This window comes from Erpetoichthys calabaricus, chromosome 11, assembly GCF_900747795.2.
Source record: "Erpetoichthys calabaricus chromosome 11, fErpCal1.3, whole genome shotgun sequence".
Classification (NCBI taxonomy): Eukaryota; Metazoa; Chordata; class Cladistia; order Polypteriformes; family Polypteridae; genus Erpetoichthys; species Erpetoichthys calabaricus.
Window position 1 is genome coordinate 80,780,641 of NC_041404.2, and position 22,141 is coordinate 80,802,781.

The 22,141-nt window shown below is 36.5% G+C and overlaps 1 protein-coding gene across 2 annotated transcripts in view; it reads right to left on the bottom strand.

Annotated features, from left to right (window-relative positions):
• Nucleotides 1-22,141, bottom strand: part of g6pd (glucose-6-phosphate dehydrogenase) — a 114,902-nt gene that overhangs the window by 62,729 nt on the left and 30,032 nt on the right. For both annotated transcript variants that reach the window (XM_051933644.1, XM_028813429.2), the window contains exons 3-5: nt 18,064-18,101; nt 8,828-8,936; nt 6,456-6,673 (exon numbers count right to left, since the gene is read on the bottom strand). In XM_051933644.1, the coding sequence (XP_051789604.1) occupies nt 6,456-6,673; nt 8,828-8,936; nt 18,064-18,101 (365 nt within the window). The remainder of the gene's footprint in view (nt 1-6,455; nt 6,674-8,827; nt 8,937-18,063; nt 18,102-22,141) is intronic.

Below are 22,141 nucleotides of genomic sequence, written 5' to 3' on the forward strand. Positions count from 1 at the left end.
TCCCGGATTTGGGTTGTAAGATACATTAACTAAGTTTTGGCTCTCTCTAACCTACAATGGAAAAACTGGTTAGGAAATGGGTAGATGCAGTAATTCATGGCAAGGAGAAAGTTTGGGATTATGACAAGTGACTCAACCATTACATGAAAAGTGACTTCAGTTATGTAAACAGTAACTGTAAGAATTTAAGTCAACTGAAAAGGAGCTGAACGAATTCTCTGTTTTCTCTTTGTTTCCTTATCTCCTATTGAAGATTAACTCAGTATTAAAACAGTTTTAACAAAAGAGGTATAAACACTCAGATGTATGAGGGGCACAAACTATCCTGAAAGCAGGTAACACCAGGAAAGATATGGATACCGAGTTTGCTGAACCACTGCCATGCTCAGAGTTGTATGCAGGCATGGCCGAATAGGCCTTCCTATTTTCATGTGACTAGCACTTATTCAAGGCAAACTTAATATAACTACAGAGAGTTACTGTTGAAGCACTTTTGTCAGAAGCATCTGTTATGTCTGTGTTTAATAAGGAAAAAGAGTGGGTATGTGTTTTATTGTGTCTGATGTGGCAATCTTACACCACTGATAAATTAAAATTTAAATTTAAATTTAATTAAAAGGAACACATGGACCAGCTGGGAGGAAAAAGGAATTTTATTAAAAATTTACAGAACTATGATATGCTCAATGATAAGTTTAATTTTGTCAACACATGGATAAGCTTATGGGAAGGTGGAGAAAAGCATGAGAAAACGTAACCTTAAAATTATACATTAGTGAATTCCTAGTTCATTCTGCTTCATACCAAGAAGCCTAACAAAACGTGACAGAATGCTCCATACCACATTCTACCAAAATTATGCATGCAAATTGAGTGCACAGTTGTTGAAACATCTTACCAAAAAACAGCAAAACAATCTGAAATGAGTATGGTTATATATTAATATTTTTTACTTGCCATGATCTAAGTACTGGCATGGTGCACAAACAAAAGCTGCAGTGATGCCAAGTTGGTATTAATACAATATGTTGCCTATTTAGGTTCATCCGAATTTATGTTCTTTACAGAATAAAATCATCATGCATTTAGAATTAACCCATGTCTTTCCATAGAAATGAGGCAAAACAAACCACACTCACTGCTGCTGTGAACAGAAGAACATTCATTTTTATAAGTGCTGAAAAAATGAGTAAACAACTAGGTGTGACAGTAGCAAGAACAACATTATGCAAGAGCACATGTTCATGTAACACACCTTCCTTTGTTACACGAATCACAGATTATTAAAACAGCCTTTCAGGTAAGTAGAGACTTTTTCTGCCTTGTACATTTAACCTTTTGTTTACGCCTTTTCATCACCATTAAGTTAATGTCAGCTAAATGTAAAAGAATAATTCATGGCCTGCGATACTCAGTGACAAATACATGGCCCCAATTACAACATGATGTAAATACATTTATTATTATAAAAATAACGAAAACACATTTAAATACAAGAGATTTTAAACAGATAAAATCCTATATCACGTTTCTACTGCACTTAACTGCACTGTCAGTGATAGCATTTTATAAAAAGATCATTTTAAAACAGGTAACAACAGAGGGTGGGTGTGTGTGTGTAGGTGTGAGTGCAAAAGTCCTAGGAACCCCTGCAGATTTTTTTTTTTTTCTCCAGCCATCTGGAGTTTTTTTGGTTTTTTTCTGTCCTCCCTGGCCATCGGACTTTACTTTTATTCTATGTTAAATATCCATCCATCCATCCATTTTCCAACCCGCTGAATCCGAACACAGTGTCACGGGGGTCTGCTGGAGCCAATCCCAGCCAACACAGGGCACAAGGCAGGAACCAATCCCGGGCAGGGTGCCAACCCACCGCAGGACACACACACAAACACACCCACACACCAAGCACACACTAGGGCCAATTTAGAATCGCCAATCCACCTAACCTGCATGTCTTTGGACTGTGGGAGGAAACCGGAGTGCCCGGAGGAAACCCACGCAGACACGGGGAGAACATGCAAACTCCACGCAGGGAGGACCCGGGAAGCAAACCCGGGTCCCCAGGTCTCCCAACTGCGAGGCAGCAGCGCTACCCACTGCGCCACCGTGCCGCCCACTCTATGTTAAATATTGTTCCCGAATTCTATTTTCTTATTTATTTTGTCTTTTTTTCCTCTTTCTGTAAAGCACTTTGAGCTACATCATTTGTATGAAAATGTGCAACATAAATAAATGTTGTTGTTGTTGCTGCTGCATATGCAGTTCAGTTGAGGCAATGGCTAGACTGAAGATTAAACGGTGCTGAATTAAGCCTGGTAGTTGCTACTAAACACCCTGGTGTTTGCTCCCTGGGAATGTGTTCTTTTTTAGAAATGCAGGATATGTATATATACAACTCTTAAGCAACCATGGTGGGGAAAAAAATATAAATATAAATCTCTCTATTATAATAAAAAAAAATCCTGTGACGAGACAAGACTTATTGGAAGACAAGACTTTTTGGAAGATTCTTTCAAGTCCTGCGAGTCAAGACTTTGGCCATGAGATGTTTCAAGTCACGCCCTCCTCTCAACCATAGAAAACCACTCACACAGTACTCTCACCTCTCATTTACGTGAATGCTTTTGACAGACACAGTTCTTGCTCCGACGACACGAGACATTTCATCACAAAGGGTTATCAACAGTAAAAATGAGTACACGGGCAATCCTAGCACCGAGAAACGAAGTCAAACAAATTAACTCCAAAAATGATGATCAGCTACACTGAAAACTGGTTAAATGCGTATCAATAGACTATGCTAAAACAGTTGGTGATGATCGTGCAGAAGATGAAAACATCAACTTACAATATTCCGAAGAATATCTATAACAGTTAACACCGTCTGGTCTTCCTCCACACGAATTACTGTAGAAAGAAGGATGTATCCAAGAAAGGTAATGTATTATAACTTCAGGGGATAATGTCAGACAACAAAGGAGATCTTGATATGCCATTCGTATTAAAACTTTAACAGTTTACTGTTAGAATAGCTTTTGCAAAGACAATTTACAAATCTCACAGCCAAACATTCGAAAGAGTTGTTTTAATAGAGAGAAAGAAATGAAATTCAATCACGTGCAGTTATATGTGGCATGGTCACGACGAAAGTCCAAACACAGAATCACAATTCAATGCGATATTGACGAAAATTTTATTCAAAAAATTGTTTTTACAGTAAAAGTGTAAGTTTAAAAAGTTTTTGCCTGTTAATTTCAAAGCTAAACAGAACAAAATCTTATTATGCAATGAATAACTCTAACGCAACATGAAACATAATTTACATTCAAATTATTAAGTTTTAATATTTTTTTAATATGGTTAATTACTCGCTGTAATGTAAAATATGCGAGTGGCAGAACCGCATAAAGGTTAGCAAGTAGCGCAAGCACAGGGGTTGGCAAGCAAAGCAAGCAGGGGCCATGCCCCCTAGTATATATAAATATAAAAATACGCTGTGTGTGTGTGTGTATATGTTTACCTGTGGAAGGAATTCAAACTGAAGAAGCTCTATGAGGCAGTAGTGTTACACCTAATAGTTCCAGATACATATGGCTATACATGTTAGATCAGGGGTGGGCAAAGTCAGTCCTGGAGGGCCGCAGTGGCTGCAGGTTTTTGATCCAACCCACTTGCTTAATTAGAAAACAATTCTTGCCAATAATTACATTTCATGGCTTATTAGTGCTTTAACTCTGTCGTGTCAGGTCATTCTCATATCCTTCTTTCTTTCTAAGGATATCATCCAATGATTTGAAGTCGAAAATGGAGGAGTTATTCTCAGTCTTTCACTTTTTTCTCTTCATTTTTCTTCCAAGTATTTAATTAAACCAAATAGTGCATGATAAATACACAGAGGTGCAAATGGTAACAAGCTGAATGGAGAACTGCTGCTTTCTTCAGTCATTTGCTAATTTTATTTCTAATAAGGAGCAATTAAAAACTGAGAATATAGCTGTTTAAGAATAAAATAAGCAATAAGGGTTCAAAATCTTAATGAGTGAGTCAACTAAAATGAAGCAGAAGTGTTTTTTGAGCAATAAGTGTTTCTTCTTAGGCCATTGGGTTGGAACAAAAACCTGCAGGCACTGCAGCCTTCCAGGAACGACTTTGCCCACCCCTGTGTTAGATAATGGTTTTCTGACAAATGGGAGAGTGTGATATGATCAAAAGAATCATACTTTACAATGAACATCAAAACACTGCACAAGTACACGTATAGCTCAAGTACATGTAACAGTAAATGATTAATAAACTTTGCTCCATCTGCACCTTAGTATTTGCCAAATAGTTTAAATGAGCATGACAAAGATGGTATCTATATGCCACAGCCTTATCAGTCACCATATCCAACCAGTACCTACTGGTATATCAGTTATTTAAGTATCTCTATAAAATGCCAAAAAACCTGTGCAACTATTTGTGATAAACTCATTTCGACTTAGAAACAGAATTACATCCTAAGACTCGTTAAAAAAAAAAAAAAAAAATTACAATGCAGTAAGCTTGGGGTCACCTGTGCTGCAAGACACTCTATGTGGGTTTAAAATTAGCACAGACTGAAACCACACTTTTTACTATTCTACACAAATAGTAGTTTTATACTGTATTTAAGAGTACTCAAAAGTGCTTCTGATTTGAGACTAGAGGTCCCAAAAATTAAAATGTTAATATGCTGTACTTGAAAAAGTGAAATCAAGCCTTTCAGATGTTCTGCTATCTCTGTATAAAATGATAGCAACCTCTATCATTTTATACATAAAATACACAAATATTCACACACCTCTGGACCTTGAAGCTTGGTCTTGGTCATAATCAATAGCCTATGCCATAACATACACAATATGATCCATGAATTTGACATGTGCACCATGACAGCCCCAAAATTAGAATTTCATTCCTTCTCACAGCAAACACAGATGTGGCAGCATGCATCAGATAACAGGAAATTCAATGGCACATCTGCTGCTGACAGAAATGCCACAACAGTGGCATTGCGACACTGCTGATATCAACAGCAGCCAGGTAATCACACTGCATTTCTGACACGAAAACAAACTCAGCAGCAACACAACACTACAGTAACCTTGACAGGGTTACCAGGAGAGCTATGTTTCATAAGAGGTGCATGCAGTCTATGTATGAAGAAACTCCACAACAGCAACTTACATTGGACAGGATAGCTGATGGTATTCATCTCACATGCAAGTCAGACACTCCTAAACCAAAACAAAGTCCTGGATGCTGTTACCTCAAAAGGTGGCATCACCCTCAACAGCATGACCCAAGTTACAGTGTCTCATGATGGCTCACGCTATGATGCCTCAGAATTCCCACTCAGATACAAACATTGCTTTTACAGCCTCACATTAAAGTTTGTTAGATGAACACTGCTTGGAAAGTTGGATTGCATATGAGCTCATTGTGGAGCACTATTTTTCAGGGGCAAAACAAAACACTGCTATATAAACAACATGTACTCAAAGACAGTAAGACTTCCTCATGAAGTGCAAGATGAAACTATTTAAGGCATATACTCAACAACCCCTCTTTTGCATCCATGGGAATCCCTATTGATACTCTCGCAGGACATACATTAAATCCCTGTGTATTTAGAATTCATAATTAAGTTTATCAGTACATTGGTGGACTACAGACCTACACATAACTTACACAGGAAAACTATTTAGGATAGTCATTGTTCTTACATATGCATTACTAAATCACTGACATCTATTCACATTTGGCAGGAGGTATTAGTTTTAGAACAACATAAAAATATTCTAGTACACTGATTGAACAAGATGAGCAATTTAAATGCAGAGTAATGTTCAGAAATCATAATGAGTCATATTAAATTATGCTGATTAACAGATTAGATATTTTGTTCCTACTGAATTTTATCCATGCCTGAAAAAAAATTGCAAGCACTAAATAAACATAGGTATTTCCTGGTTACTCAAGCACTTGTCCTGAAACAACCTTGCATTGCCTTGCAACATTGAATTAAGCCAAAACTGAATACATATGTAATTTAAATAAAAGTTTCTACTCATATTCATTTTGAAAACTGTATGGTATAAGGATTACTTCTATTGTTGGGGAGAGGGGCAGTATGAGCTCTCATTAAGGAGAAAAACATTCATCTGTCCATTATGAAAGCGGTTTAAAGTAATTCAAGGTCACTGGGGCAAATCCTGACAGGGAAAGTATAAGGAATGAAGATGGAGTGCCAAATCATCGCAGGAGATGCTCACACATACTTCCTCTTTCACTCACACAGGCCAATCTAAAAATCACAAATTTAATTAACAAGTACTGTATGTCTTTGGGACATGGAAGGAAAGAATATAATTTATTCACAGGTAAAAAATTATTTCTTAAAAAAGACAGAACACGGAAAATTTTCTTACATTTTACTCATGCAGGCCTCCTTGATGTTGTGAGTCACATCTTCATAAACACTAGGAGGAAGTGCCAAGTAGAACAGCCTGTTGGCTCTGGCAGCATTTGGAAGCTTGTTGATAAGCTCATGTAGTGCCTCAAAAGCTGAACGGTCATTATATTTTCCAGACAGGTAATAGTTACGAGAAAAAAACTGGTCCAATTTTTGTTCCTCTTCTTCACTTACCTGGGAGATAACACCGTGTAAAAGGGAAAACGGTTAGGAATCTTGATATGATTGCTGACACACAAATGTTACTATTCACATTTTTAAACCTGCTTAAAATAATTCAAGGCAGGCCATGGCCTATGCCAGCAGCACTGGGCACAAGGAAGAAAATGGCACTGGACAGAGCATGAATACATTGCAGGGCTGATTAAAACAAACATCCACACTTATACTTATGCATGGACCAACTGGTAATCGCCAGTTTACCTAACTGAAAAATCTTTGTTGATGAGGGAGTAAAACCAGAGTATCCAAAGCAGAACCCACTCAGAGATAGAGAAAACATTTAAACTCCACCCTGGAAAATGACAGTGCATGTGGTTCAAGACCCAGGACACTGAGCATGTGAAGTGGAAGCACAAACAATTGTGCTACCGTTAGAATTTATACTACCTAAAGTATCTACCAAGATCCATTTCTAAATATTTGTTATGATATTCTTTATCAAACTACTTTTACTTTACAAACAAAGATGTACAACTACACAAAAAAATACCTTTAGAATGGTTAGACCAAGGGATTCTTCTAACAAGGATTTCTGATACATTTTGGAGAAAGAACAGAGCCTTTCAATATAGACAACTACTCTCTCTAATGCCACTGTATATGTAAAGGTGGTGTGCAGGTGGTATATTTCTCAGTGTTTTTGGCCCAGTTTTTGTTTTTATTTTTTTTGGAATGGGGGGTGGGGTGCAGGAGATGAAGTTCCCCTTGGTGAAGTGAACCTGATTAGAATGGGATATTATTATTAAGTCTGTTCTCTAAGCATCACACAGATATAACGGGGTGGGTAAAGCATAAGCTTGTCAGCCACTAAAACAGCTTCCCCCCAATGAGCTTCTGTTCCAAAGACATCAACTCGTGAACTGGTTGAAAAACACTGGTGTAAAAGGATTATGCACCACTGTAATATAATAGAATATGGTTATGATGACATTTGATTGTAGGCACCAAATAAGTAAAAAAAAAAAATTAAAAATAAGTAAAACAAACACACAAAGAACCCGTTGGTTGACTCAGTTTTCCAATGTATGCTAAAAGACATATGTTAAAGAAGGTTCTACATTTACAACAATGCTGAACTTCTTAGTTCTTATCTTTCAGTCTCCAACATGCCCACTACAATCATAAAATTAAAAGCCATCTACCCCAAACACAACATGTCTGAATGTACAATAAAATGAAAAGATACCAAAATGTATTTTTTAATATGCCAAGTGATCCAGACTATATAGAGCAGGGGTCTCCAACAATAACTGAATAAGCTTGTTTTGCCTGAACATTTACAAAATGTTGGTGTCCACAACTCACATTTTGCATTAAAACATCACAAAAAATAATTTAGTTCACCTGCAAGTGCATTTTGTATTTCTGTATGCATTTTCTAGTGTATCTCACACTATTGAATTAAAACATGAATGCTGTCAAAACAAAACAATGCAATTACAAATACACAGATATTACTTATTCATTTGTCATTTTGTTACATGTCACTATTTCACTTCACAAGAGTATTCACATTTCCAGTTGCATGTGTGATGTGTTTTTTAGTTAGTCAGATGACTGGCACTACATGGAGTCAACAAGAGTGGTGTATGGTGGAGTGTAGCCACTTAAAAGGACCGTGAAATGATTTTTTGGAAAGATTGCCCACTCCTAATTTGACTAATCAAGTTTTCAAATTTATGTAGGATTCATTAACCCTTTGGCGAGCTACTTGGAAAGGGGTTACGAGCTACCGGTAGCTCGCGAGTGACGTGTTGGAGACCCCTTATATAGAAGGTTGTTTGTTAAACTTTTATTTCAACAATTGGTCAAAAAATCCTTGACTAGACAAGCAGAGATTGGATTTTTGCTCACCAATTCATGTAAAGAAACATCAATTTAATATGTACTTGTGTATTTTTTAAAGTACTGAGATAATCACCAGATACCTGACCCAGCTTTGGATAAGCATACTTTAATTTTATTAATGTTTAATTGATTTAAAGAGGGTAGCATGATTTATCTCACTTTACTTAAATATGCTCAGTTAAGCTACAATTACACTATGAAAAGTATAAACAGGACTTTGGGCTGACTTGATCAGAAAGTTCATACAATTTCTCTTACCTTAAGGTATGGCAAACACTGCTTCCTAATGTCTCCAACTGTCAGATTGGAACGGGCAAACCCAACAAAGTAGGTTTCTTCAGGGAGAAGGCCATCCCTAAACAACCACCTGTAAAAATACACACATTAATTATTGTGTTATTAAAATGAAAAAAATACAGCATGAAAGCAATTGTAAAAACCTGAACCAAGTAAAATGAAATTGTTATTAGAAAACCATGCGTACATTATCAGAACGACAGTTTTCTTACAGTTTCTTGCAGGAAACACATTATATTGATTATAGTATCTTGACAGCTTATACCGCTTTTTATATATGTGTTAAGATTTCCAGCTGTAATTTTTACTTTATAAACCATTTCTTATTTTCATACGTGGAGAACAGTAGGTCTATAAAATTCACAACAATATTAAGTGTGCACAAAACAATTTTCACATCTTGTAATGAATGACGCTTTCCTTTGGATGCACTCTCTTAATATAACTGTCATTTAATCCAGGACACATGAACAATGGTTTATATAATAAATCTTATAGCAGTATTATATATTGCTCAATAGACAGCAGAATGTCACTGTATGATCATATATGGAGGAAAACAAAATTCACACACAGGGTCAAAATCTTTGGAAGATCAGTTCAAGAAAGACAACCAACGACATCCACACATCTCTAAACAGACTTTTTAAGGTTGTGGGATGTCAGATCCAATTCCATCATCACTTGGTTTAAATAGTAAAGTAAGGTTATAGAAAGAGTGGGGCAATTGGAGAGAGCACTGTATATTTACTGTTAGTAAAATAAGTAACACAACACATATGCCAATATGGTCCAAGCATGTAGAATGCAGCAACACTACCAGCGCCACGACACCAACACAAAATAGTAATTGTTGAAACAGCCAAAAGTTTGTTTAGAAAAAAATACTTTTCAAAGGGATTCATTTACTTTTTTTTTTTTTTTTTTTAATTTTGTGGGGGTCTCAAACTCCATTTCAGGAGGGCCACTATGGCAGTAAATTTTTGTTTCCAACAATTTCCTTAATGAAAGCCAATTATTAAAATGTTAATTAACTACTAGCCGACGCCCACCATAGCATACGGCTGTGTAAGAACAGGAACGGAAAATGGTGAGAAAGGAATTCAGAAATCAAAAAGAAATAAATACTTCTTGAAAGACGCAGTTGTGAATAGGTATTTTGGTGGAGACGACAGATAATGAGTCGAAAGATCTAAACCCTAGAAAAAGCCACATACAACTGACTGTGGCTGAAGACTGGTTGTTGTAGATTAACGCAAATCTTTGCAAATGTTTGTCCTTGGGACTTGTTGATAGTCATGGAGAAGGTGAGTCTGAGTGGGAATTGTGTGCGTTTAAATTTAAAAGGAAGATTGGTGTCGGAAGGAAGGAGAGAGATTCTGTTTCAGAATTTTGGATAGCGATCAATTTGCACTCAATAATATTTGTATGCATTCGAGTAACGATGAGTCTTGTCTCGACTTGCATTGGAAAGAACAACAGGAAGAACGTCTCCAAATCTGTCTCAATGTGATGCAATGAAATCTATTGCCCTATGTCGTAGTGAGAGTGCATTGCCTTCGTCAACCGTTTGTGTCAAGAAATAACCCACTGTTGGAACAGGCAGTTGCCGGATCCCGGAATAGAGAGGACGTTGTACAAAAACCCGTCGACAGAGAAGATACTGTTGTTCATTTTATAACAAAGGCTTAGGTAACAACCGTCGCAGTATAATGAAAATACGAAGGAGCGAAACCAATGTCAATGGTTGACAGAGTACCTTTCTCTAGCAGGCTACAGAAAAGACTCCCAGGCTCACACATGGCTAAAGTGAAAGGTCACACGGTCAGGCTAGATATAGGGCGATGACATGACACCAATGGGGTCAGAGAGGAGCGGGGAACGCGGTAGTCCGAAGGAGGAATAGGAATCGAGAAAAGCTGGGTGGGGGTGTATAGGAGGCCCCAGGCAGTGTGGGGAAGGGTTTGGAAGAGGACGAATAGCAATCGAGAAATGCTGTGTCGGCTGCGTGTGGGCGGGACCGCTTTTGAACAGGAAGCAGGACGAACCAGAAGAGAAATATATATATATATATAAGAGATGTCAATTGCTGAGGTTTGATAGCCTAGTAGAGTGTTTAATTAAATGTCATATTCATTAATAGTAAGAGTATTCCCACTTTTATTAGACCTAAAACAAATCAAGCATTTGCTGTGTTCTGGCAAATTGTGCTCATTTAAGCAGAATGGTTTGTCATGTGGTGGGTATGACAATGCGGTGTATCAGCGTTTGCTCTTAACCTCCTCCTCCTAAGCAGAGTCTAACAATTCAAATACTCATGGTTGATGAAGCAAGCAGTTTCTGCTGTAATAAGTTACCATGAATTAAAAGATTAAAAAAAAAAAAAACCCACACACACACAAAAGTATTACTGAAAAAATAAAAAATAACAAAATAGAGTCTGGGTTAAAGTAATTAAAAAGAAACAGACAGAGAGAGATATAAGAAATTTCAGTAATTTTGAATATATCGTGAGGAACTGCTACCACTGTACATTTGTATACAGACTTACAGTGAATATGGTAACAGTGGTAGCAACTTACCAAGAAAAACATAATAAGGAAACTGGAAAATATATGTCAATGAGAGAAGGTATTAATCAAGATTAAAAAGAGGAATGAATAAGAGTGATAAAACTCAGACTTAACAACCTGAAGAGAAATATAACCCAAGCTTTCCCATTGAGCCATTCTACAACAGGTTCTTAGCTAGGATTCTGAAAGAAATCACAGTAGTCAGACATCTTCATTATATGTACCTTCCAACTGAGTAACTTATTTCTTAAGTTTAGGATCATTTAGACTCTGACCCACTTTAGCCTTTAAATTATAACCTGGCGTCAAGGACGAGCCTATAAAGCATCTGCTCACACTGCTCTGTGGCAACTCACAACCTTAGCTCTTCTAACCTGTCAGTATGAAGTTCAAAGCCAAGTTCTGTAATGTTCACTGAAATGGTCCGACATTAGCACAGAGCCAAGATTTCCCTGTTACCACACACACCAAGCAGGATTCCTTAGTGTGGTCTTCTCTTTCTAAATAACATCTGCCAGCCCTTTCTCCATCTCATTATCTTAAGTGTTTTATTTGCCCTTAGAGTCTTTTTGGCAGTCAGCCTGTCACAATATTTTTAAAACTGTAACACTATGTAACTATATAATTTCAACAGCAGTGAGAAGTAGTACCGAACAAGCATGTTCCATTATTTGTTCATTCTAATTATTGTTTTGAATTCCTAAATTGTTTTCCTTTTGTCAGCAACATGGATTTTTTTTAGATAAGTCAATTGTTGCTATTTTGTCAAAGATGACCTCAGCACACTATCAGACCACAAATACAACTTACAATAACCCACGTGTGTCAGGTGCTGCAACAAGCAGCTTACAAGATCCAGTACTTCTGAAAGTAAAAAACAAATGGCTAATTATTTATTTGATATTAACTTGATTTAGGCATTTTGCGTATTGTATTTATGCTGCTTACAGTATTTACAAATGTTTGTATTTTGTCTAGATAGGTTTGAATTTCATTTTAATAGGTTTAGCCATTACTACTGTTGTACTAAGTAAAAATACAATATTTCATTATGTAATGTATGTTGTGTGGTACAGTAATGCAATGATTAGCACTGCTGCTTCATAGATTTAAAGAGTGGAATTTAAAGCTCCATAACTGTCTCTATGGAAAGTTTAATGTTCTCTCCATGTGTGGAATAATGAGTTTTTCACTATGTACTTCAGTCCCCCAAACCCCCAGTATTATACATGGTTAGATTATATATTGACTATTCATTTGACCATTGTGCAAGTAAGTGTGGATGGACCCATGCATTTATCTTTCTTCCATCCCATCATCTCTATTAGATGACTTCATTGTTTCAAGTATACGGTGACTCTGAGATAAATATTTAATTTATATCTTTGCGAAGTGGCAAAGTAGGGCAAGGTGTTGCTGTCTTACCTGTGGTAACCTTGCACCCTCTCCCAATGTCTGTATGAGTTTTTCTACCACATTATAAAGAAATTAAGGTTAAATTTAAATTAATACTCTAAACCGGACTGCTTATGAGTGAATATTGGTGTGTGTGGGTGTAAGACCACACCCACTGTTAATTACCATGTTGTGTCCAGTGGTGTCAGAATAAGCTTTGAATCAAAAACACTGAAGTGAAAAACCCGGTTAGTAATAAATGAAAGAATGAAGCCTTTATTGTAAAAGTATACTTAAATGCATGCAACAGGCATCTTTCTCTCCTTATAATCAAACATAATGCATTTTCAGGGATGTTGATAGCATTCCTTTGACCCTGAACATTGCACATTACTTGATGATCTTCTTCTTCTTCAGTGTTGCCACCCTGGATCATCTGTTTCCATATCTTCATATTGCACCATCTCTCCTCTACACATAGGCCTACCCATACCAACTAATCTCGACTCTCTGGCAATTATTAGAGACATTTAAAGAAAAAAACATTTACGTATCTCATGGTCATATCTATACCAGATGCTATACCAATTAGTCTAGATGACAACTTAGCATTTCAACAATATATAGGCAACTCAGGCCCCTTCTTCATTGAAGGCCTGAGTTGCCTCAGAAGCTTGCATATTGTAATCTTTTTAGTTAGCCAATAAACGGTGTCACTTTGCTTGACTTTTCACTACAGTCATAATGGCTAACACGGTACAACACCCTAGTACTACAAACAATATATAGGGAAATATTTCAAAGAATCTACACTTCAGTGATCCTACAGAATGGAGGGAAACAGACCTCTCAATTAGCATTTCAGAAAAGGAGTGGAGCTTGACCATACATAAGCTATACTCTAGTTCTATATATGCCAAGCATTCCATAATACAACTTTAAAAAAAAACAAAAAAAAAACAACCTGAATTCATCACAGTTATCATTTTTTTAAAAAAGGCTAAAATGTACCCAAAGGCAAGATCAAACATGTTAATGTTGCCATATAGCTCTAGCATAACAAGACCATATGTTTTGAGAATGCGCTAAATTAACATCATTTTGGACAATAATCTTCACATACTTACTTCTTGTTGTCACAATTACTACTAATCCATTAATGGTAACATTTGGTTTACTCCATGATGGCGTTAAGGTGAACAGGGATAAATAGATTGTTATATCCTATACCACATTACTAGCATGCAGACTTTCCTATCCCAAATCCCATCCCATCTTTCAGTGGGAAGGAGACATTCTGTTTTATTGGAGTTTAGAAAAAAATCTAATTCTCTCTTAGAAGATATGTCCAAAACTTTAAAACATGGCAAGAGCTTGTTAACATTTTAGAATAAGCATGTTGGGCCTGTGATTGACTCTCTAATGATAATTGCTCTGTTGTATTTAAATGTCAGATGGGGATTTCTTTTACTTATGTGTCCCTTCTTTCTCAGTTTTCTCTTGGGTGAGGGTTGAATCTTGGTTTGGCTTTTTTCTTTGCATTTCTATTTTTCTTTTTGTTTTCTATGTATCGATTTTTAAATAAATTGTATCTGGTATGTTATTATTAGAAGGAGTAAAATTAGTTTTGTGATTTAAATTCATATTTAAGGACCATTTCTCTCTGTTACTTACTTGTTTGTTTATTTGCATTTTGTAAATGTATTTTGTATTTTATTTAATTTTCCTTTATAACTGTAAATTTTTAACTTCTTGTGAAGCACTTTGAGCTACAGTACATATTTTATATGAAAACATGCTATAGAAATTAAATAGTATTGTGCACTCTGGTTTCCTCCCACATACAAATGACAAAAATGTTAAATAAAACAGTTCTGTCTATAAAACGTCTCAGTGTTGGTGTATTTTAATGCAGATATAGCTTTCGTCTAAGGTTGGCATTTGGCTTAAGCCTGAAGTATGGGGAAAAATCTGCCGCACCATGTTTCTTTACCACATAAACAGGGTCAGAGTATGGTTTGTGCTTGCCAGGCATTTTCAAATAATGAAAACACAAAATGTCTAAATTTGAGTAAGCTGATATTTATTTATTTTAGTAACTAAGGCCTGGGATCGGCGTTTAATAAGCCTGGGAGCCTTCAGGAAAGACTGTGGCCTGAAAGAGACTGAGCAGCATCCCTGTAAGTACCACAAACTAGCCTCTAAAGTAACTCCAGGTGGGGATATAAATCAACTTTACCATCCTTAGGGCATACAGTGTCACGCTCAGAACGTGTACACACATGCATCATGTCTGCCACGTGTTCCCAGCATTCATTTGACGCGTCCTCTGAGCAGGTCTTCAGAAATTAACGTGATGCGTTCGCAAGTTGCAGTACCAGCAAAAAGTCGTGGGGCGCAGTGTGATAAAGTTGGAACGTGACGTCAGAGTCTCTGTTTACTATCTACATGTGACAGAAAGTCTCTATGCAGATCCTAGTAGGTTTGATGTGCGCGCTTCGATGTTTGATGAATGGTTCGATGTGGTGAAGCAAAATGACGACATACAGATGTATTTGTGGTGCTTTTATGTCGCATATTCCCGATCGTAATGACACGATACATTTTAAAATTCTCACATACCATCTTTTGTGCCGTCTTTTTTTTGGGGCTCCCTCCTCACCTGACAGCAGCGGCAAACAACAATAGATCGCCACACTGAACACATTATATGTATGATATTCCAACTCTCTGCACATTTAGAATCCTTAGATTTATACTGGATATCACTTTCATGACGAAATGCATTAAAGTATGTATGTTACATTTTAGAGATAAATTGTTAATTTCGTTTAAATAATGAACAATGTTAATAATTACACATATGGGGGTGACATGGTGGCGGAGCGTTAGCGCTGCTGTCTTGCAGGGATTCACATTGCTGATATTCCCTGCCTGGAGTTTACATATTGTCCTGATGGGTTTCCACAGTGTGTTCCGGTTTCCTTACAAAGATAGGCAGATTTGGTGACACTAAAATGACACTAGTGTATGTGAGCGCTTGTATTCACCTTGCGATGAGGCTGATGCCTCATCCAGGGATTGTTTCTGCCTCGTGCCCAATGCTAGCTGGAATGGACACATCCCTGGGTTGATGGATTTAAACATTAAACATGCTTTTCAGAGATATTGCGGTAAGGTGTCATCAGAATTTAATGGGTGTTCCAGGCAATTCACAATACAATGAAGCCGAACCTGTTCTCACGGATATCTCGCACTGCCACCTGGTAGATTCCTCCAGATTTACGTAAAGTACGCACACAAGTATAAAACAGTACAATGCTTGCGTAGCAGGAACGTCCACTGCAGCATGCATCACGTGAAGTATGAACTCAGCCTTAGAGTCACTAAAAACTATCTGCCTCTGGTATTTTTCTAAATATTGGGTACCAGCACTGCTGAGAGGACACATTCTTTCTCTTAATGTATATTTACTAGTTCTCTGTTATGTAGCATCTTTCATAATAAATAAATAAAATAAAAAAAAGATTTGTGGTAAAATTGTCCAACATGGCCCACAGCACCCAATGCAATGAAGAAATGAAATATCATACAACTGATATTATGGCAATAAAGTTGTACTGTTGTAATTAAGATTTATTTAAAGCATGTGACAAAAATTACCCGATAAATCTACAATTATTGTTTAAGCTCACAGTCTTGCAGCAGAAACATAGCTATGTCTGCTGTGACAATTAAAACTAAAAAAGTCATTGATTCAGATGCTGTGTTGGATCAGATTATTTGGAGCTGCTCTGGCAAGAAGCAGTAGGTATTACCATGATCCTTGACATACACTGTACTAATCCTGTAATATTTTAATGTTTTGTGATATATTCAATATTGAAATTAAATTTTGACTTTTTTAATACAGCAAAAGTTTAAACTGTAACTGATTGTTATGGGTGGAAATACATCAATGCATTAAATCTAGTAACAAAATACACCAGTCAATTTATTTTGAAGATGTGAAACAGGAATTCAAGTATCTTATCATAGACAGTAAACTAAAGATAAATAAATTACATTTTACAAAAAACAGAATGAACAGTGTCTCACAAAACCAACAGCACAAATGTACATGCAGTTTTGTATAAATTTCAACATGTAAACAGAACACTGTATGAACTGCTACAAGAAAAACAACAAAGCAAACAATCCATTTAGAAAAGAACACAATTTTATAGACTAAAGTGGTCTGTGAATTAAAATGACTTAAACTGTTTAGGAATATCAGCATTTTTGCTTTTAATGTAAAAAAGATAAACAAAAATGTGATCAGCTTTACCTTAAAATGTATATACAAAAATGACTTAATGACTTGATACTGTGTATTGATATAATATCACAAAGATACTACTAACATTCAGATGGTCAAAAAAAAAATCTCAGTGACAAATGGTAATTTACTGGCATATACTAATGCCATTTTAGCTCCACTGGTGCCCCTTAGTATGGCCATTTACTGTGGTCATTTATGCCTGTGCAAATACTCTCATCCATTAAAACAAAACAAGAATCCAAATTTATAATGACGGAATAGGCTCTTAATATGTAAACAACCAGATGGTTATTCAATTAGTTTGTTGTCTGAGCTATTTGAATGCAGAACAGTAGCTTTCAAGGTTTCTCTGAACATGAATGGTAGACTTATAGACTAATATGGGAGTCTTGCTGAAACCAGTTTGAAATTCTGACATCACTGAAATGCAGGCATTGATTTATTATTTAAGCTAGTAAATGGTAATTGGCCTGGTGCTTGTTTGTTTGTGTGACTGACCTGGAGCGCCTGGGGATACAAATGACTGTGTTTCCCATGGTTTCAAATTAGAAAAAAGAAAAAAAAGTGCATATTAATGGAGATTGCAGAACATTGCAATTAGGTTATTGAGCATCAATATCCTTTTTGAAACTGCACACTACTTGTATCTATCCTTTTTTCAGTTCACAATCATGTGAACCTCATCAGCAAACAGGTTACAGTTAAGCTGTAATGGAATCAACTCAGTTTTACCTCTGAAATGACATGTTACACCTACAGGTTGAATGGTACCAAAGCTTACTGCCTAAAACAAGAGAGCATAAGGAATTTACATAAGCCATATCACTGAAAAGCAGATTAATCTTAAGACGGTTTCACAGAGCTAATTTGAGTAGATGTAAAGACTTTAACAACATATCTGAACTCACCACAATGTTGGGTAGATCTTTTTCTTGGCTAGGTCTCCCTGGAAATAACAAAAAAAAGGTAAATATAATAGTATTAGCACAAAAAAAAAAGCACTAAGTAAAAGTGAGAACTTGGACAGCTACATACTGTAAATAGGAAAGCTCACTAGTCATAATCAAACTGAACAAAAACTAAAATCATGAGACCAGTAACAAATATACAGCGGAAGATCCTGTCACACGTCCACGTCATAGATGACTCACCGAAGAACCAAGCAACACCATCACAAATGTGTCCTGTACTGAAGCCATATGCACTTTCAGTACATGTCATTGTGCTGTATTCCAGTTTCAGCCTACTTGTAGCAGCTGTCAGATGCAAAACTGCCTTGTGGATTCATCCATGCCACATGTGAATTATCTGCTTATTATACCAAATCCAAAGAACACAGCTGAACAGCTATACATGGGAGGGGCCCTCAGAGAGGCGGACTGAATGTTAACGAAGATAACTTGCAGAGGGCCAGTTAGGGGATATTGGGGGGGGGGGTCAGAATCAGTAGGATGGATGTTATTCAATATCTAATAGCTTGTATTCTTTTCCAAAATATAGTCATCATAGTAGTTCAAGTTCAAATGTATAAATAATTACATGTCTGGATGCACAGATACTCAATGGTAAGGAGACTCACCTCTCATAAAGTGGCGTAAAGCACTCATTTTTATTACCTACTAAATTATCACTTACAAATGGGTACTGGACAGAGTTAAAGGTTTTCTGTGGTGTAAAAAAGACCCAAGGTCAGTAGACAGCAATAGTCGGGAAATGCTGATAAGAAAATGTAATGGCCTAGAGGTTTATTTTTCATAGACATGAGCCAATTGCTTTGCTCTGTAGTAGAGAGATAAAATAAAAAAAGATGCAAATAAAAGTTAGGTATGAATAAATAATATTAAAGGAACCTAAACACATGCTCTCGTTTACTGAGGAATTCCCAAAATTATTTCTGGCTACAAAGAATGTTTGCCTTCGTTTCAGCATATTCGTTACATCTAATGGGCATGCCCCACCAAATTATTGTACATTTTCTGGCCATTTTATTTATAATCAGGATGAATCATCACTTTGCAATACTCTATAAAACATGACTTGCATTCAAGATTTTAGCTCAAAATGCTTATATTTCCAGTGTTCATCAAAAGTATTCACTGCATAGGACCATGACCGCACAGTGCTTATCCCCTCTCAGTTCAGTTTGCAATCAGCCTAAACTAAAAGTGAGAATAGTGTTGAAATTTTCATTAGGGTGTATATTTAGAATACTTTTTGTGGATTTTGTTGATGAGAAGAACAAAAATAATATTGCACAATCTACTGTTTAACCTCAGACTGTAATCTAAGTGAATTCTACCAAACAGTCTCGAAAAGTGTTAGCAAGTCTGGCAGAATGGAGAAGAAGCTTTATGGCTTGACTGAATTAGAAAAGGCAGCTTTTCTCAATATACCTGAATAGTTGTTGTGTTACATAAGAATGAATTAAGTAGAAATATATATATATATATATATATATATATATATACAGTCATATGAAAAAGTTTGGGAACGCCTCTCAGCCTGCATAATAATTTACTTTTAACAAAAAAGATAACCGTGGTATGTCTTTCATTTCCTAGGAACATCCGAGTACTGGGGTGTTTTCCGAACAAAGATTTTTAGTGAAGCAGTATTTAGTTGTATGAACTTAAATCAAATGTGAAAAACTGGCTGTGCAAAAATTTGGGTACCCTTGTAATTTTGCTGATTTGAATGCATGTAAATGCTCAATACTGATAACATGCAACACCAAATTGGTTGGATTAGCTTGTTAAGCCTTGAACTTCATAGACAGAGGGTGTCCAATCATGAGAAAAGGTATTTAAGGTGGTCAATTGCAAGTTGTGCTTCCCTTTGACTCTCCTCTGAAGAGTGACAGCATGGGATCCTCAAAGCAACTCTCAAAAGATCTTTAAACAAAGATTGTTCAGTATCATGGTTTAGGGGAAGGCTACAAAAAGCTATGTCAGAGGTTTAAACTGTCAGTTTCAACTGTAAGGAATGTAATCAGGAAATGGAAAGCCACATGCACAGCTGCTGTTAAACCCAGGTCTGGCACGCCAAGAAAAATACAGGAGTGGCATATGCGCAGGATTGTGAGAATGGTTACAGACAACCCACAGATCACCTCCAAAGACCTGCAAGAACATCTTGCTGCAGATGGTGTATCTGTACATCGTTCTACAATTCAGCACAATTTGCACAAAGAACATCTGTATGGCAGGGTGATGAGAAAGAAGCCCTTTCTGCACTCACGCCACAAACAGAGTTGCTTGTTGTATGAAAATGCTCATTTAGACAAGCCAGATTAATTTTGGAAGAAAGTGCTTTGGACTGATGAGACAAAAATTGAGTTATTTGCTCATAACAAAAAGCGCTTTGCATGGCAGAAGGAAAACACAGCATTCCAAGAAAAACACCTGCTACCTACTGTCAAATCTGGTGGAGGTTCCATCATGCTGTGGGGCTGTGTGGCTAGTTCAGGGACTGGGGCCCTTGTTAAAGTCGACGGTCGGATGAATTCAACCCAATATCAACAAATTCTTCAGGATAATGTTCAAGCATCAGTCACAAAGTTGAAGTTACGCAGGGGTTGGATAGTCCAACAAGACAATGACCCAAAACAGTTCGAAATCTACAAAGGCATTCATGCACAGGGAGACGTACAATGGCCGTCACAGTCCCCAGATTTGAATATAATCGAAAATCTATGGGATGACTTGAAGCAGGCTGTCCATGCTCGGCAGCCATCAAATTTAACTGAACTGCAGAGATTTTGTATGGAAGAATGGTCAAAAATACCTCCATCCAGAATCCAGACACTTATCAAAGGCTATAGTAGGCATCTAGAGGCTGTTATATTTGCAAAAGGAGGCTCAACTGAGTATTGATGTAATATCTCTGTTGGGGTGCCCATATTTATGCACCTGTCTAATTTTGTTATGATGCATATTGCATATTTTCTGTTAATCCAATAAACTTAATGTCACTGCTGAAATACTACTGTTTCCATAAGGCATGTCATACATTAAAAGGAAGTTGCTACTTTGAAAGCTCAGTCAATGATAAACAAAAATCCAAAGAATTAAGAGGGGTTCCCAAACTTTTTCATACGACTGTTTATAGAGAAACAAGTTTTCATAAGGTAAATTACATATGGACACTTACTGAAGCAACTTGCGCTTCAGATGTAAACATCACTTAGAAACGATGGTTAATACAAATAAAATTCAGCACATACACCAGACAGATATTCATACGTTAGCAATCCATCCCAGATCTCTTGGACATAGAAAATACAGAAGAATACTAGAGACTTGCAAACAATTTCAAAAGCCATTTAGCACAAAAGTGATGTTTTAATAATTAAATTTTGAACTTATATTTATTATTACATGAAACAGTAATGTATTGTTACAAATGTTACAGCACTATTTCTCACACATAAAATGTCAAGAAGCACTGACCATCATTTTTAAGACAATAGAAAAAAAATATATTAGAAAAGTGCTAGACTTTAATATTTGTGGTTCACAGATGAGGCAAACTACTACAGCAACCACTCACCTCTTACTAAAGCTTTATTCATTATCGATTACATACATCTTAACAACAAATGCACATTAAGTTCAATCTTTGTGTGTGAGTGTGCACCATTACACTATATAAGAGTATTGGTCAATGTATTTGACTATAGTAAGATTATATTTGGCATCCAAATCCAAAATGTACAAAATGATCAAACCCACATTACAGTTTTATTGGTTCATTCTTAACCTAATACAGAGTACAATAAAATTCTTACTTGCATATGCTAATCAACATGCAACTGATTGCCACTCAGGCGCTACACAAGCATAACGACTTTACCTCAAAAATCTGTCTTCCTTACTCAAAAAAATCTCAAAACATACTTTATAATAATTAGGTCATATTAGATCATAGGCCGGCAAACATTTACTTACAAGGTGACACTTGAAACAAAATTGGTCACAAAGCACCCGA